The 16,568-nt window shown below is 35.3% G+C and overlaps 1 protein-coding gene across 1 annotated transcript in view; it reads right to left on the bottom strand.

Moving 5' to 3' along the window:
• Positions 1-5,506: 5,506 nt before the first annotated feature.
• LOC119594952 (gamma-secretase subunit Aph-1-like) overlaps positions 5,507-16,568 on the bottom strand; it is a 13,408-nt gene continuing 2,346 nt past the window's right edge. Inside the window, exons 2-5 of the mRNA XM_037944041.1 lie at positions 11,957-12,076; positions 10,660-10,760; positions 9,665-9,915; positions 5,507-9,421 (exon numbers count right to left, since the gene is read on the bottom strand). Coding sequence (XP_037799969.1) covers positions 9,230-9,421; positions 9,665-9,915; positions 10,660-10,760; positions 11,957-12,076 — 664 coding nt within the window. The 3' untranslated portion in view covers positions 5,507-9,229. The remainder of the gene's footprint in view (positions 9,422-9,664; positions 9,916-10,659; positions 10,761-11,956; positions 12,077-16,568) is intronic.

Below are 16,568 nucleotides of genomic sequence, written 5' to 3'. Positions count from 1 at the left end.
CAATTTGATGTCCGCCTACTGTTACATTTCTCTCAAATTCTATAGAGCGTCTCTCATGGCAGATTCAGAGTAAATACTGAAAAGGTAGGGTGAAAGGATGTAGCACTGCCTTACCCCTTGCTTACCATTCGGTAAGGCCATATGTTGTTTTTTGATGATCGTATATATATTTCGTTAGTTAAATCAGATGCATATTATTCCAAAGTATGTAAGGAACGACTGTATAAAATGCCTTCGTATAATCGATAAAACATAAGAATAATTCGTTATGTTCTCTGGCATTTTCAATAACCATTTTTAAATTAAGAATTTGATTTCTCTCACATGTTCCTGGTCGAAAGCCTGCTTGTTCTTCGGTTATTTCAACTTTTAGCTTAGGTCTCATTCTTTCAGATATCATTTTCGACAGAATTTTACTACTATGGCTAATTAGAGCAGACTCAAGACTGCCACGACGGCAATCTGAGTTCGAGGGTTCGAGTCACCGGCCGGCGCGTTGTACCCTTGGGCAAGGAACTTCACCTCGATTGCCTACCTAGCCACTGGGTGGCCAAGCCAGCCCAAGTCAATGCTGGTCCCAAGCCCGGATAAAATAGAGAGAATGATTACCTAATAGGTATCACCGGCACTCTCCGTGGAAAGGAACTGGGGACCCTACCACATACTCACTCCAAGAGCATCACAACATGAAAACTTTAATTAAATATCATGTCACGGCGGCTCAAATATGAACCTACCGTAAAAAAAAAAAAAAAAAAAAAAAAATGTTGTTACACCATTGTAGTGTATCTCCTTTCTTTGGGATTGGAATAAAAACTAAATTTACCGTGTCGTCGGGCCATTGTTCATAGTGTATGTACATACAAAGTGTATAAAAAAGTCTCTATATTTTCACCGCCATTCCTGATTAGTTCAACAGTTACTTCGTCAGTTACTGGGCTTCGGTAGTGGAGGTGTTCCTTTTTATCTTTTTGCAATGTTGTTGGTTGCTTTAAGTTACATTTTTTCTCATAAAGCTTGGAAGCAATATTCTTTACATCTGTTTTTGACTTTTTCGCTATCAAATAGGACTTTTCCTGTCTTCGTTTTTAACTTATAAGTAATGAATTTCTTGGTGAGATTTCTTACACCTTGGTATAGGTCTTTGGTGGAATTGTTAATTGTATTATCTTTTTGACACTGTTCGTTTATATTTTTCTGTCTTTCCTCAACACTTTGAATCTTAACATTCTGCTTTCGGTAGTTTCCATCATCAACTGGGTTATTAATTCCTTTAACTTTAATGTAGCTACGATTTCTTTCGGTGTTTCATCCATTTGTTTACTGCCGGTATCTGTGGAAAATTTCGCTACCTTCATTTCATAATTGGTTAGGTTTTTTCATCGTCACGTTTCGGAAGGATCTCGAATTCATTTGAGACTGCGATCTTGTATTTGTTGTCCAGTGTTTTATAGTCAAGTTTCATCGATGGTCTCGGACGTTCCATTTTCTTGAATCTAATCTTAAAATCTGTTGTTAAAAGAATCAGTTTCAGGTCCTCGCTCTCGCGTGTTTCCTTTACTGATTAATTACAATGTATACATATACACATATAAGGTCGCGGTGGCCGAGTAGTTAGAGCGTCGGACTCAAGACTGTCACGACGGCAATCTGAGTTCGAGGGTTCGAGTCACCGGCCGGCGCGTTATTTCCTTGGGCAAGGAACTTCACCTTGATTGCCTGCCTAGCCGCTGGGTGGGTAAGCCAGCCCAAGTCAGTGCCGGGTAAATAGAGATGGTGACTCGATAAAAACACCGGGCGGAAGGCAACGGCAAACCACCGCTCTAAATTGCCAAGAAAATCATGTCCATGATCGCCAAGGCAGCGGTGGCCGAGGGGTTAGAGCATCGGACTCAAGACTGGCACGTCGGCAATCTGAGTTCGAGGGTTCGAGTGACCGACCGCCACGTTGTTTCCTTGGGCAAGGAATTTCACCTCGATTGCCTACCTAGCCACTGGGTGGCCAAGCCAGCCCAAGTCAGTGCTGGTCCCAAACCCGGATAAAATAGAGAGAATAATTACCTAAAAAGGTAACACCAGCACTTTCGGTGGAAAGGAACTGGGGACCCTTACTCACTCCAAGAGCATCACAACATGAAAAACTACAATTAAGTATCATGCTGTGACCACGGCGGCTCAAACATGAACCTACCGTTAAAAAAAAATACATATACATGCATATATATACATATATATATGCATATACATGTATATGTATGTATGTGTATATATATATATGTGTGTGTGTGTGTGTATTTATGTGTGTGTGTGTGTGTGTGTGTTTATATATATATATATATATATATATATTATATTAGTTGTGTATATATATATATATATTAGATATATATTATGATTATTGATATTATATATATATATATATATATATATATATATATAATATATATGTGTGTTGTGTGTGTGTGTGTTTGTGTGTGTGTGTGTGTTTTTGAGGGTGTGTGTGTGTGTATGTATATGTATTTACTACTATATATATACACACTGTGTGTATGTGTGTGTGTGTGTGTGTGTGTGTGTGAGTGTGTGTGTGTGTGTGTGTGTGTGTGTGTGTGTGTGTGTGTTTGTTTGTGTGTGTGTGTGTGTGTGTGTGTGTGTGTGTGTGTAAAAATAATGATAATAATAAATAATAAATAAATATATACATAATAAAATAAAATAATGATAATAATAGTAACCGTAATAATAATAATAAAATAATGATAATAATAGTGATAACAAATAATGGTAATAATAATAATAATGATAATAATAGTAACAACACTACTGCTACTATATAATAATAATAGTAATAATAATAAAGATAATAATAATAATAATAATAATAACAATAACAACAACAACAATAACAATAAAAACAATAATATCAACAATAATGATGATGATGATATGATGATGATGATGATGATGATGATGATGAATGATGATGATGATGATGATGATGATGATGATGATGATAAATATGAAAATAAAAATTAAAACAATAAAGCTTCAAATGCTTTCGTAATAAAGTTCAGTGAACAGTGAATGGGTACACTGAACTTTACGTGCAGTTACATGTAGTCTTCCGGAGATATTTAATGGGTGACTTAAGTAGAAAACTGAGTAGACATTTATAACTTCCTGCAAGACTTTGTAAATTATGTCTAGTTCGGAAATTGCTTTCCCGTTTTAAGAGTTATTACTTGACAAGAAACATATTTTTTGTATGTCTTACTTTGACATTTTTTCTTCTCATATTACTTATTCGAAACTAAGACCCCAACATAGTTTTATCTAGTCTGGAAAAGGTTTTGTTATATATAGTATAGAATTACGACATAACCTGTCAAGAGGGTCAACGGAAATGCTATGAACAAAAAAAAATGTAACGACAGCAAGAAAAAATATATATATTATTATTATAAACAAACAGGAAACGCTTTCTTATTACAAATGCAGTGACTATTGTACTAATTCTAATTCATATTTTCCAGGCGACATATGTGGTATTTCAATAGAGTATCCATCATAGGGTGTTTATGTTCATCATAAGTTGAAAGGTTATAAATTTCCGTTTTTAAGAGATAGATGTCAAAATCTAAAGATTATTGTAGCAATCTGTGCTGAATGCAGCTCTCACAGTATTAAAAAGGTGAAAGTTTAAACAGGAAAGAGAGAATTGCGAGACCTACAGCGAGCTTTTTTCAACATTGTTCTCTTTACATGTTATTCTCAATCTCTAAATATAGTGAACAATGTGTTTCTAAATCAGAGAGCTCGCATACACCTCAGAAAATGAAAAAAAAAAAGTGATATCGCCAACACTTTGTGGAACAATTAACCTAAGGCAAAGGTCAAGATGACACGTACAACAAGGAGAAGTCAATGACCAAGTACTCTGTAAATAGGAATAGATCGAAGACCTTAATGACACAGCTGAATAATAAGTGTTGATAAATAAAATAAAATAAAAATAAACGAGGTAAACAGATGATTCAAAAAAGCTTATTAAACGAAGAGAACATTTGGTCGCAATCTCTTCATGTAATTGATCCAAAAGACACCGTTGTTATCTAAAAGGTTGAAGATCTGTAGTTTTTTTTTTTTTTCAATCTTTTCCAACGTAGTTATATTTTTTCCCCCCGTTTGGTATGTATTTCTTAATCTTTATGCGCCTTATGATTAATAATAATATAAGAACGCTGGATTATTTATCGGTGTAAAACGAGTGCATAAACGGAAGAGGTCGGGAATGGGAGAGGAGGGTATCCATACGAAAGGAGAAAGAAACAGGTAAACGTGGAGAAGAAGCAAAGTTAGGAAGCAGGGTTCGTGGGATGGTTAGTTTGGTGAGGAAAAGTTGGTGAAAGCAAGCATAGCATCGGAAAGAGAGAAGATTACGGCGTCGAGAGAAATTACATGCTTGACTCAGTGTACAGGCTCTCAACTGGAGGGGAGCAGAAGGGGCCTAGGGATAAGCGAAGACCGCAGTGGTGGATTATATCAAGATGAGCAAGAAGGGAGGTTGTGGCAGAGTAGATATGGCATTCATATCAATTGTGTAAAGTCTGTAAGATTCGGAGGCGGCGGCGAGCCTTTTAAAATGTAAATGACTGATCTCGCCAGGGCAGTTTGGAATTAAAAATAACGCCAAGGAATTTGCAAATATAAAACTAAAGCACTAAAGTCAGCCGTCACATGATGCTGTCTGAGAACATGAGTCAGCCGGTTGAAACAGAAGAAACTTTAGACTATTCCAATATAATTTGCTTCAGTAAAATACTACACATTTTCCATGACGTATGAAATTCTTCCTATCTTTCCTATCTCGGCGTTTTCAAAGTATAGCGATAGGGTGGGGATTGGTGAAAGTTTTTAAATTCAATAAGGCGATGTTTGTGGATTTCTAAAATGATTAACGGGCAAAACAAATAAGTGTGCCAGACAGCAAAATTCATATAGTACCATGATAAACTAATTGTGGCAAAAAGGGATAAAAATGAGTTAATGGTTAGGATAAGAGGACAGAAGGGGAGGAAGAGGTGGAAAAGGAAAGAAGAAAAGGCCCTGCAAAATTAGTTGAGGCGAGGGCTGAGGACTAAGGCAGGGATGATACCCTATATTGGGCCTCAGTCACCGTCTCCTAAGCCCATAAAGACAACAATGATCAAGAGCAAGGGATTGGGGGGAGGGGGGGGACCAAGCAGTAATCTCCACAAGTATGGGAATGGGAGGTGCACATCGAGTAAAAAAGGTTATGGGGGTAAATGCGAATATACAGTATTCAATTCAAACTGAACATGTTATCATTCTCTATTTTGGCTGTTCATTGCTATATGAAAGTAACCAATACATTTGACAAAAAAAAATTCCACTGATTTTTTAATTGTTTGAATGAAGTTTTTTTTTCAAAATGTTAAAATTTTCTCCAACAACAGAACCAGGGCAATGAAAATCACACCAACAAACTTTTTGAGTAAGCTTTCATGTTACAAACATTTTTATTTACAAATACATACAATATATTTTAATATGAAAGTCATATTCCCCTGATACAATTACTGAAAAGTGTGAGGGAAGATCTTGCATAACTTTCATTCAGTATCAAGACAGAAATATGAATCACCATACACTGCATTTCCCTGTTTTGACTCCTCCTTAACTTGCAGGGTAACTTGTTAATTAACAAGTTAATTTTGAGTCAAACTTAATTTTTCATACAGCTTGTCTCCAGTAGAATATTCTCAATATAAGTATCTTAAACTTATCCACAGGAGATGGTTATTAATTAAACTGCAGCAAGGAATATTCTGTTAATAACATGTTAGCATGGCAGACAATCTTCCAACCTTTGTAATACGTACTTAAAGTTGTCAAAGAAACTATCTTTCAAGACATAAATACACAGTGAAATTCCTTTATAAAATGATAAAAGATAGGATTACTAAATGTGTCTTATCATAAACTTTGTTTTTCAGTAGAACATGCTAATTTATAAATTATAAAAATATTAAACCTTATCAGTATCCTATAGTTTTGAAACTCAAATGCATATAAAATCAGGCATGCATTCCCAAAAGACTACTGATTTGATTTCAATATATGCAAGTGTTTTCACTCGATTACTTTGAATGGCAACTCTTCTACACTTCTAATAAAAAATAGCAACTACACACAGCTATCACTCCAACTTCTGATTTACAACCTTTAAGCATTGCTTTTCCCAATAACATGTGAAGCCCTCCAGAATATCCTTCTGCATGTCATTCATTCCTTCTTAAATTGTTTAACAATTTCAATGTGATGAATTATGCACTCTTAATGATAATAAAAACTGATATTTTCAATTACCTGGCATTACATTAGCTTCCACAAAAAATGTTAGAAAACATTTACCAAATATCTTTAAGTCCCATGAGCATGAACTGAGCTATGAAGTTTTTCATTCATGAGAATCCATTTCATGGAATGCATAATTACAAACATTCTCTAGGTAAATAATCTAAACAAATTATAATAAAAATTACATGAAGCTTCAAACTTCTCTATTGTATATAAGTATAGTAATATCCAAAAAGTATGTAAGTACAAATTGTACAGAACTCTCATTTTGGGAAAAAATGGCACTTACTATTCTCTTCATAGTAAATGTAAATGTAAAGAAAAAATAATGCATTTTTTCAGATTATCAAGTCCAAAATATATCCTCTCCAGCATAACAAGCATTTCAATAAAATACTTCCGATTCAAAACAGAAATTCACTCCTTTCAATATTCTCTTTTATGTGGGTAAAGTAACTTTCTCACCAACTTCTCTTTTTATTCCACAGATACCCTGTTAAATTAGTTTCACTTTGTATGAATGTACATTAATGCAATCATAAGTCTCCCCAAATTAATAAGATTTCCAAATACTTTCCCAATCTATTAACCATTTACAAGGCAGAGTAATTAACCCAATCAGCACGTATGGCAAGAATACATGCCAAGCCACCGTAATATAAGTTCATTTATTGTATTTATACATAGAAGGCTCTACAAGTGCTTCTTAGTCACCAAAGAGTCAGTTATTACTCCTACCTATCTCACCTGTTTACCCTTTTCCTTGATTTTTGGAAAGTTTCTTTTGTATCATTTCATTGTCTTTAATGTTACCAAGATTTTAATAATAATAATAATAATAATCATACTATCAGTAAGTATAATAACAGTGTCGATATCAATAGTATTAGAAAGAAAACACATTTTCCCACAACTTCAAGGAATGGGGAAATCAGGAGCAGTCACTCGGGTCTACTGATACACTCTTTGCTGGCTGAGAATATGTGAAGCCATCTACCTGTAACAAAATCCACAAAAAACTACAGGGGACAGTACATAAATCTGTAGTGATTGAGTTAAAATATAGTGAATACAGCACTGACAACTCTTTCAAATCTATCTCGTTCTGAAGCCACCACTGACAACTTTGTACAAAGCTATTAGCATAAAAATCACTTATTACATAAAAAATAGCAGAGGAGGTACTTTGTATTACTTATGCAAATACAACCATAAGCTTCTGACAACTGTCATCAATTCTTTTCTTTCCTATTGCATCTTTTCTACTTTTCCAGTAACCCATTGGCATAGATACATGCCCATCCACAGGAGCTTAGTTTTGATTTGGCTTCACAATCACCTAGTTACCAAAGATTCTGCTGCTAGATCTATCTGGCCTCATCTGTTTACCACACTCCTTAGATTCAGGGGGAAAAACTTGTCATTTCTAACAATATTACTATATCTAGTTATGTAGCTATTATTCTTATTAACATTATTATTGTTATAATTTCAATAACAATAACAACATTAATTTTAAAATATGAAATTTTCTTTACAAAAATTCAAGGAATGGGGTAAACAGTTGAAAACTGGTGACCCTAGTAATTACCTCCCTGATGACTAAGCATTCATGCAGCCATCTCTATATATGCAAGATTAATAAACTAAATCACAGGTGGACAGGACATGTATATATATAGGTTAATAATTCCAACCAAAATTCATATGTCTTAAATTCTGATATTCAAATAGCATGTACGATTCTCACATTCAAAAAAAATAGTGCAAATGAACTTTTAAAGGTACTTCAAAACATTTTCCATTATAATATAGTTCCACATCACAAATTAACGCCAATGACACATAATTTTTTCTCAATATCTACCATTTCCTAGTAAAACACATAATTAATTACTAATTCTGAAGTCACCAACTTAATCAACATGCTGATGAAACAAGAAACAATGACTTGAAATTCAAGAGTCACAGAAGGTATATAACACTACCGAGAAAAAGACAAATTATATAAATAAGTCGTCTTAATATTACACAGCTTTGGAAATATCACAATAGTAGTAAATCACTTAAAAAAAGTTTCTATTTTAGCAGTTACTCAGTTCAAATATTTAATTAGTATTAACCCAATGCCGCTGGGAAAATGCTGTGCTCATTTTTTTTTTTTTTTTTTCTTCTTCTTCTTTTGTGAAATGTCTGTACATAGCTGGCTCTGCTCATGCTTAGCCACAGAGGAGTCAATTAGTAGACCTTGGCTGTACCTGATTTTACCTTTCCTTGAATTGGCAGGAAAAATGTTTTTTTTACCAATGCTATGAATATCAATGGTGTTATTTTTATTATAGCCATTATAATTACTATAATGTTATAAACATTAATAACAGCAAAATAAGATGACATAAAATATTTTTGTAAATCAAGGAAATGGGTAAATGGGTGAGACAGGCCATGCTCATAATTGGCTTACTGATGACTTTGTATGTGTAGCCATCTATGTATAAAAACAATTAATAAAGTACACTCACAGTGGGCATGGCATGTACATATATGCCATGCCTGGCAGCATTGGGTTAATTAAGCAAATTATTAAACTTCCTTTATATTCAGGGAGCAGTTCTGACACTAGAAAATAATCCTTTCTTCAGTGTTACACCACAAACTATGAGTCTCCACCCTCTAGAGCATCTCAAAATATGTTGTTAAAGACAACTACTTCTCATTTTAACTTTGCTGCCCACAAATATCTGAAATACAAAAATCACATCCTCCTTGTTTCACAAAATATAAGAGGATGCTTCTCCTAGAGGTGTAAGGTTATAGGTCCTAGGTAAAAGGTCCTTGGGGTGGGGTCTCACATCCCTCCAACTTGTGTGAAGTTGCCAGTGGCATCAGCATTGACCTGTAGAACCTGTGGACGTCCTCGGAAGGCAGATTGGATGGTTCTGTGTGAGCCACCAGCAACAATGAAGGCCAACACCCCAGACAGGATTGTTAGAATCCAGATAGTTGGGATGGTGACAGAATAGATAGGGTTCATAAGAGTCTGTAAGGAAGATTAAAAGGAAGAGTTAAATAGAAACAAACTAAGGAAAATACATAAGGAGAGATCTTCACTGTATTTGGTTTATCTATAATCTAGAATAAATGCCCTAAAAATTAATGCATTACACTGATTCTACAAATATAAAAACAACAAAAGTTATCATTATTATGTTCTTGCATTATTAATCACAATCTAATAACAAACCACAAAAATTATGCCCATATAAAAAAGTAGCACACTTACTATACAGGAGGCCAGCATATGGCACAGGATAACATAAGCCAGCTGCAGATAAGCACGGCGATGGAGGGCATTGAAAAAGAGGATCCCCCAGAAGACATGGAGCAAGATGAATGCAAGACTTGTAACAGCTGAGACAATGAAGAAGTTTTTGGGGTCGCCTTTCATGCCAATGGTTCCAGGTCCTGTCATATCAGCTAGCACATTCACAAGAGAGAAGGCACCAGAAATCATGCCGAAGCCCAAGCCAGACACTGCAAATTGAAAAGAGAAGGATTACTTTAACCCCTAAAGGAAGGCTAGTATCAATTGATACTAATTTCAAAAATAGCACATGGCATCAATACTGCAGGAGCTATTAAAAAAAAAACTGAAAAATTACCTATGTTATTTTGGTGGGCAGACACTATTGTTCCACCAAAGTGAGAGGATAAAAAAAGGAAAACCTAAGCAACTTCCATATACACTAAGACCATTTTAACCCCTCATTTTAGGTGATCACAGGTACTTTGTTCTCCTAAAACCCTCCCTAATCACAGTATATGATATAGCAAGCATCTTGTCTCTCAACTGCCTATGTACTAAACCTGTTATTGTCACCCAATTCCCTATTTTGGTATTATTATGAACTTCGTTTTTTTCACTTTTTTCAGTGTGTCATATAATTGATATTCTTGGGTACAGAAATCACTCTTTCTAGTTCTTTAACCACCTTTTCCTACCTACTTCATACCAGCAGACCTTAGCCTATTTTCAGCCTTTATTTGTCCAAAGTTTGGCAAGTATTTTATAAAATGACATCAGATGCATAAATTTACATACTTTAAACTAAAAAAAAAAAAATCTGTCTTTGGTGTAAGTTCAATATCAATAGTGTTGTGACTGGCGGCCACACTTGTGTGTAAATATTAGAGTAACTATAATTATGAAACTCAGAATTATCAGAAACAACTTATATCAAGAGAAAAAAGTTATGTAAGTAATTCTTATGTACTTACCATAAGCCAAAATGTGTTTATTTTCAACAATCTGCATGTTACCATCACTGACTTTCTTTAAACCTCCCTCTGCTTTTTGTATCAACAAGAACCATAAGAATCTGAAAAAGTATGCAGTTTTAAACAACTATACTGTTACACACTAGCCTAAAGATAAGGTATACTTACCTCCAAACCTGATGCCTAAAATCTTATAGCCAAGAAAAAAATTACTACCAGGTATGGCATATACATAAATGCCCAACGAGAGTTCTGTTTATTGACTGTCTTTACACATAGTTGGCTCCACAAGTACTTAGTCACTAGTGAGCCAGTTACTAGTACTACATGTCTTACCTGTTTACCCTTCTCCTTTGGAAATATTTTCTTTTATCTTATACTGATATTAGTACTATCTTATGAAAATATTATCTGCAATAATAATAACAGCTTCAAAATTGATGACATTTATAAAAGAAATGTGTATATGTATATTTCCAAAAACTCAAGGAAATCTGGTGAGGTCAGGTCTATTGACTGGCTCCTTGGTGGCTGAGCACTTGTGGACCCAGCTATGCGTAGTGGCATTTCACAAAGCAATACTACAGTCAATATATTTTTCAGGTGACTTGAGGTTAAATTTCAATAGAATAACTGGTCTTGTAAGGAAGAGGACTGGGTCCTTACATTTGATTACATATGCAGAATAAATATCAAGTATCAGCATTTGACATTTGGCTTTTAGTTCAGTGGTTTTTCAGTGTTGATAATTTGTATGCATCTACTCTATATAATAGTAATGTCACTCATTCATCAATTGCCAAACATTTAAGGTGAAGATTTGTTCAAGCCACAATTTTGGAAGACAATAATCTTTCTGTTATTTGTATATGGTTATACAGTATAGTGTATAGTGTACAGTGTTTCCATTTTATGGAAAAAAAATTTAATGAAATTTGACTGAAAACTAAATATGTATGAAGGGTAAATCGTATATTACACAACAATTACCACATCAAATATGCTAAAGTTTGCCTCTTGCAAAGGATTAATCATCAAATGACAAGCTGACTTTTTCTAGATTCAGTAATTTGTTTTAATTAGCTTTCAACCAAAAGTATAAAAAAGAATGCTATAATTTAATCTCTTCTTCTGAAGTGACAAGATCATTATTTTGATTCCTTTCACAAGCAAAATAAAGTCAAAGAAAGTTATTAAAAACTTACTGCATAATCAATATACATTAAATACCACAGTACATTATCACTGACATAATATATTTCCCTTGGTGTGGAGTCCAAACTGTAGGAATGCTTACCTAAATAGCTCTTGAAACAGGACAGAACAGATTACTCCAAATACCAAGTAATCTTGTAGTTGTACTACAGCTGTATATAATATTGATGAGAAGAGCAATGCCAGCAACCAGAAGAATGCACTGAAAATAAATTAAAATCTCACTGAGAAATTGTAAGAAGTGTAAAAATGCATGTACAAAACAGTACAGATATACTATTATATAAATGGCAACTTACATAGTACTGAATAAAACCACTAGTCGCAGAATATATAACAGCATGATTTTATTAAACTCTGAAATACACATGCCATGATGAGGGCAGGCCAGAATCCCAGTCTGTCTGATGCAGAATACAGCCATGATTTTATGGCTCCAATACCACTAGTTCTTGAACTACAGCCTTCCAAAGGCAGCCTAAATCCCCGTTTTCATTATTTTTAGAAAAACTTTAATAAATTTGTTTAGAATCAAAGAGCTTGGGGGGAAATAATAAACATGCACTTCTAATTTCTGGCATGTTCAAATAACCTAGAAATAAATGCCAATGCACTATCAAGTGTGCTATTATAATGCCTTACTGCCATTAGGCTTTAAATACATAACATCAGAACTAGTATGAAGAATATTATGTCTGATGTTCCACATAAAGTTTGACATGATGAAATTACTGCAGCCATTTACCTAGAAACTGAAATAAAAAAATAGTAAAAGTAAAATTAAACTTTTGCTTGAAAAATAAGACTTCTTTTGCCAGGTTACACATAATCACTTTTGAGATTACAATCTAGCAAAAGAGAACACGGAGTTAGAAAGAATGTGAGAGTGACAACATGCAAGGCTCAGAGACCACTGCATAAATTCAATAGGGTATTTTATGAGCATAAAGTTCAAACAAAGGTAGAGGGGGAAATATTTGTCTAGGTTAGATAAGGACATAACAGGATAACACAGAGCAGAATTAATGTGCTGATTAAAGAAGAAATTAGGTAATTTTACAGGATCAGTGATGTCTACAAGATCTAACTTGGCAAAATTTGCATGCTAGAGTTCTGTTGACCATTGCTGGAACATGAAGCAAGGAGGCCACAGCATTTCATGATGTGCAGACCTGTAGACTTTGTAAGCTCAACTTTACTTTATGGTTAATGGTTAATGGTTAAAAGCAAAACAAATATGCTAGACATCTAAGGTCATGTAGCAACAACTTTACTTTATGCAGATTTTATTTTTACACCAAACAGTATTGTTTCCATTATATTAGTTTTCATTTCTCTCTGTGCAATCCTAGTGTAAGTAATTGCTAAAGACAATTTCAGGTTTACATACAGTTCAAGGCAGCTAGTTAATGCAACTCAAATTCACAAAAAAAACATAAGCCTTATTGAATCCCATGGTATATGTTCGTATACTAACCACATTATGATGGAAAATCTAATGACATTGTCAAAGAGAGAGGTAAAAATTACACTCACTAATATAATAAATAATCTGCACAGGCAAATAATACAAAAGAAGAAAATGGCTTGAGGAAAATGCTGCACAAAAAGACAAAGTTCAGTAACTGAGTGGGAGTCCAGGGGCAAAGCCCTCAGGTAAGGAAAGTTTCTGTAACATGCAGTGATGTTTGTGGATTTTCAGGCATGTCCCCTTGGTTATTGGCAGGAGTAATAAGGACTATTCTCAGAATCTTATGATCTTAATCAAAGGTAGGTCACATGAATATTCAGGCATTAGGCTTACTTGAGTGGCAACTTTCCTAGGTGTGTGGCTTGCAGGCCCTGCCCACATGAACACTTATTTGCAGTCAATGCATCCCCTTTGCAATATCATTATCCTCTTTTTTGGGGGGGCATAAACATTTTTTGCTCTTTTGCCATTTTCCAAGGTCTAAATTTGTCATTTGATATGCTATATCAAGATGGTAACAGACTTGTTTTCCTTGAACAGACTCCATATCAGCTACGTAGTCTACTACTACTATAACATAACAATAATAATGTTTTTGTATTAAGAAATTTTCTGCAACACACCCTGTCATTTCTATTTTCTTATTATTCAATTTTCTGCAACACACCCTGCACTGCCAGTCATGGTGGGTGGGATTAGGATCCTGAGCATGGATACAAATTGAATAGTGTCCACCCTGGAGCAGCACTCTTCCAGTCATGGCTCACAGATGGCACATTCCACCCTTGTTTACCAAATGAAATCATGCAAAGCCCTTTCCTAAAATCCCCTCTGTCTAGTCTTCCTCCAATAGCTTTGTGTATTCATGGCAAGAAATTTACAGCACCTGTCCTAAAAGTAAATTTCTCATGACAGCACATTCTTGTCACTTCAACCCTCGGCCAAATTAGATGGAATAATGCCATCCCTACCCTCTACCAAATTTTTTCAGTCATCCAGATCCAGTTAGTTCACTATGTCTTCTATTCTAAATCTGCAACAATTAGGCCTTAGGGTTAATCTTTTGACTATGACAATTGGGCCTTCCCAGATCATATTTATATCATCAGATTTGTTCTCATGTAATGAGAACAAATCTGATGATCATTTTTGTCACAATCACAGCCAACAATGTGATAAATCCCAATAGTAGGGGAAGACAAAAGTATATTTGGAAATTTACAGAGTTAAACAAGGTGAAATATGAATATGACCCCAAATCTGCTATGTTAAGTACATACATGCCATACCCACTGTGAGTTTACGTTATTCACTGTTTTTACACACAGATGGCTACACTTGTACTAAGTGATCAGTGAGCCAATTACAAGTACAGCCTGTCTCGCCTGTATAGTAGATGATGAGTGGGCATCTGGTATGGCTGGGTGCAGAAGATGAAGTGGGAGATCATGGGGGAGCCAGCAGGCTCCCCAGTCAGCTAAGGACTGGGCAGTCCTTGTGTTGCTGCTGCTATTGACATGTTCTGCTGGAGGATTGGGGAAAGCTGATCTCGGTTCCAACTTCTGCAGTTTAATTACACGAGTGCTGTGTAAGCGCACAGGGAACAAGGGGAGCCCGCTGTCCAATGAACGCGGACATGGCAGTGGACCTGATGTGACCCAACCTGAGAAACTATGTCGAACCAAACTTCTGGTTACGGGGTCGTGCTGCAACAGGTACTCCCCCTCAAGAAAGTGAGGAAAGCGAGCGAGGAAATTACTATGATGTGTAACTCCGGGGGTCACCAGTATAGTAGATTGATGGCTGTGCATCTATTATTTTGGAGTGGTGTCATATCTCTTTGGGGAGTGTTTCTTGTGGGAGTGAGTGCCCACAGGTATAGCTGGGTGCTGGAGGTGAAGTTGGAGATCAACGGGGGAGCCAGCAGGCTCCCCAATCGGCTAATGACTGGGCAGTTCTTATGTTGCTCATGCTGTTGTCGTGTTCTGCTGGAGAATTGGGGGAAAACTGATTTTCAGTTCCGGATTCTGAAGCTTAAGTACACAAGCACTGTGTAAGCATGCAGGGAACAAGGGGAGCCTGCTGTCCAATGGAGCCTGCTGTCCAATGACATGGCCCAACCTGAGAAACTATGCCAAACTTTAAGTTGCAAAGTTGTGCTGCTATACCTGTTTATCCTTTTCTTTGATTTTCAAAAATATTTTACATTATCTTATATTGCGGTTACTAATGTCTATAACATTATAGTAATTATAATGTCTATAATAAAAATAAAACCATTGATATTCATTGTATCAGTAAAAAAAAAATTCCCACCACAAGGTTTCCTAATTGACTTCTTTGTGGCAAAGCACTAGCAGAGCTAAGTGCAGACATTTCACAAAAAAATTAGAATGAGCACAGCATTTTTCTGGCAGCACTGAGTTAAGCAAAAATAAGTAAATTAGCATGAGCAGGTATACTCCTTAATTAAAGCAGAATTCTAAATGTCTTGAGGCTCTGGAGTAGTTTCTGTGACTCTCAAAGTGCTCTTCGGACACTAAGTTCTTTCAAAACAGGTGACAATGAGGAAATTATGAGTTGCATTAAGCGTAACGTAACTTATGCAATAGAGCGCAATTTCAACATTCAATTTGTATGGATACTATCTCAGGTTGGCATATGCAGACACAACTGACAGACTGTGTAACGAAGAATACTGGTGAATACTTGAGCACTGTATCTCAGAATGTCATGTTATACAGCCTTTCAGACCACTTGGCATGAAGTATAAAGAACTATGTGAATATTTCATTTCATCTGATACATTGGAAGATATAAGCAAAGACCAATGTTATCTAATCTGAGTGGCAAAAACACCAACGTAATATTTTTTTGTATAATGTATGATTTATATTTTTACTTTACCACGTACAATTAAAGTAGTCACAGAATACTGTACTATGTCAAATATATGTAAAACTGTAATGACAATTGCCCATGCCTGAGCAGATAGCCAGGCTGGTAAATAAACTTATTTAACTTGCTTTACTTACACAATGACGTACCAATTTTTGAAAAACAACGAGAATCAAACCCACCATTCGGCAAAATCTACATGATTGCACATAATTCAAAACCTCTTCAGTAATCGTACAATACATCTTAACCAATAAACCAACCTAACCTTAACCCACTGGGATTTATACACTATGATTTATATATTCACTGGACCCCTGTGGTA

Source organism: Penaeus monodon, chromosome 3, assembly GCF_015228065.2.
Source record: "Penaeus monodon isolate SGIC_2016 chromosome 3, NSTDA_Pmon_1, whole genome shotgun sequence".
NCBI classification, from domain to species: domain Eukaryota; kingdom Metazoa; phylum Arthropoda; class Malacostraca; order Decapoda; family Penaeidae; genus Penaeus; species Penaeus monodon.
The sequence above is the reverse complement of the archived record's forward strand: the minus strand, read 5'-3'. Positions and strand labels throughout refer to the sequence as shown.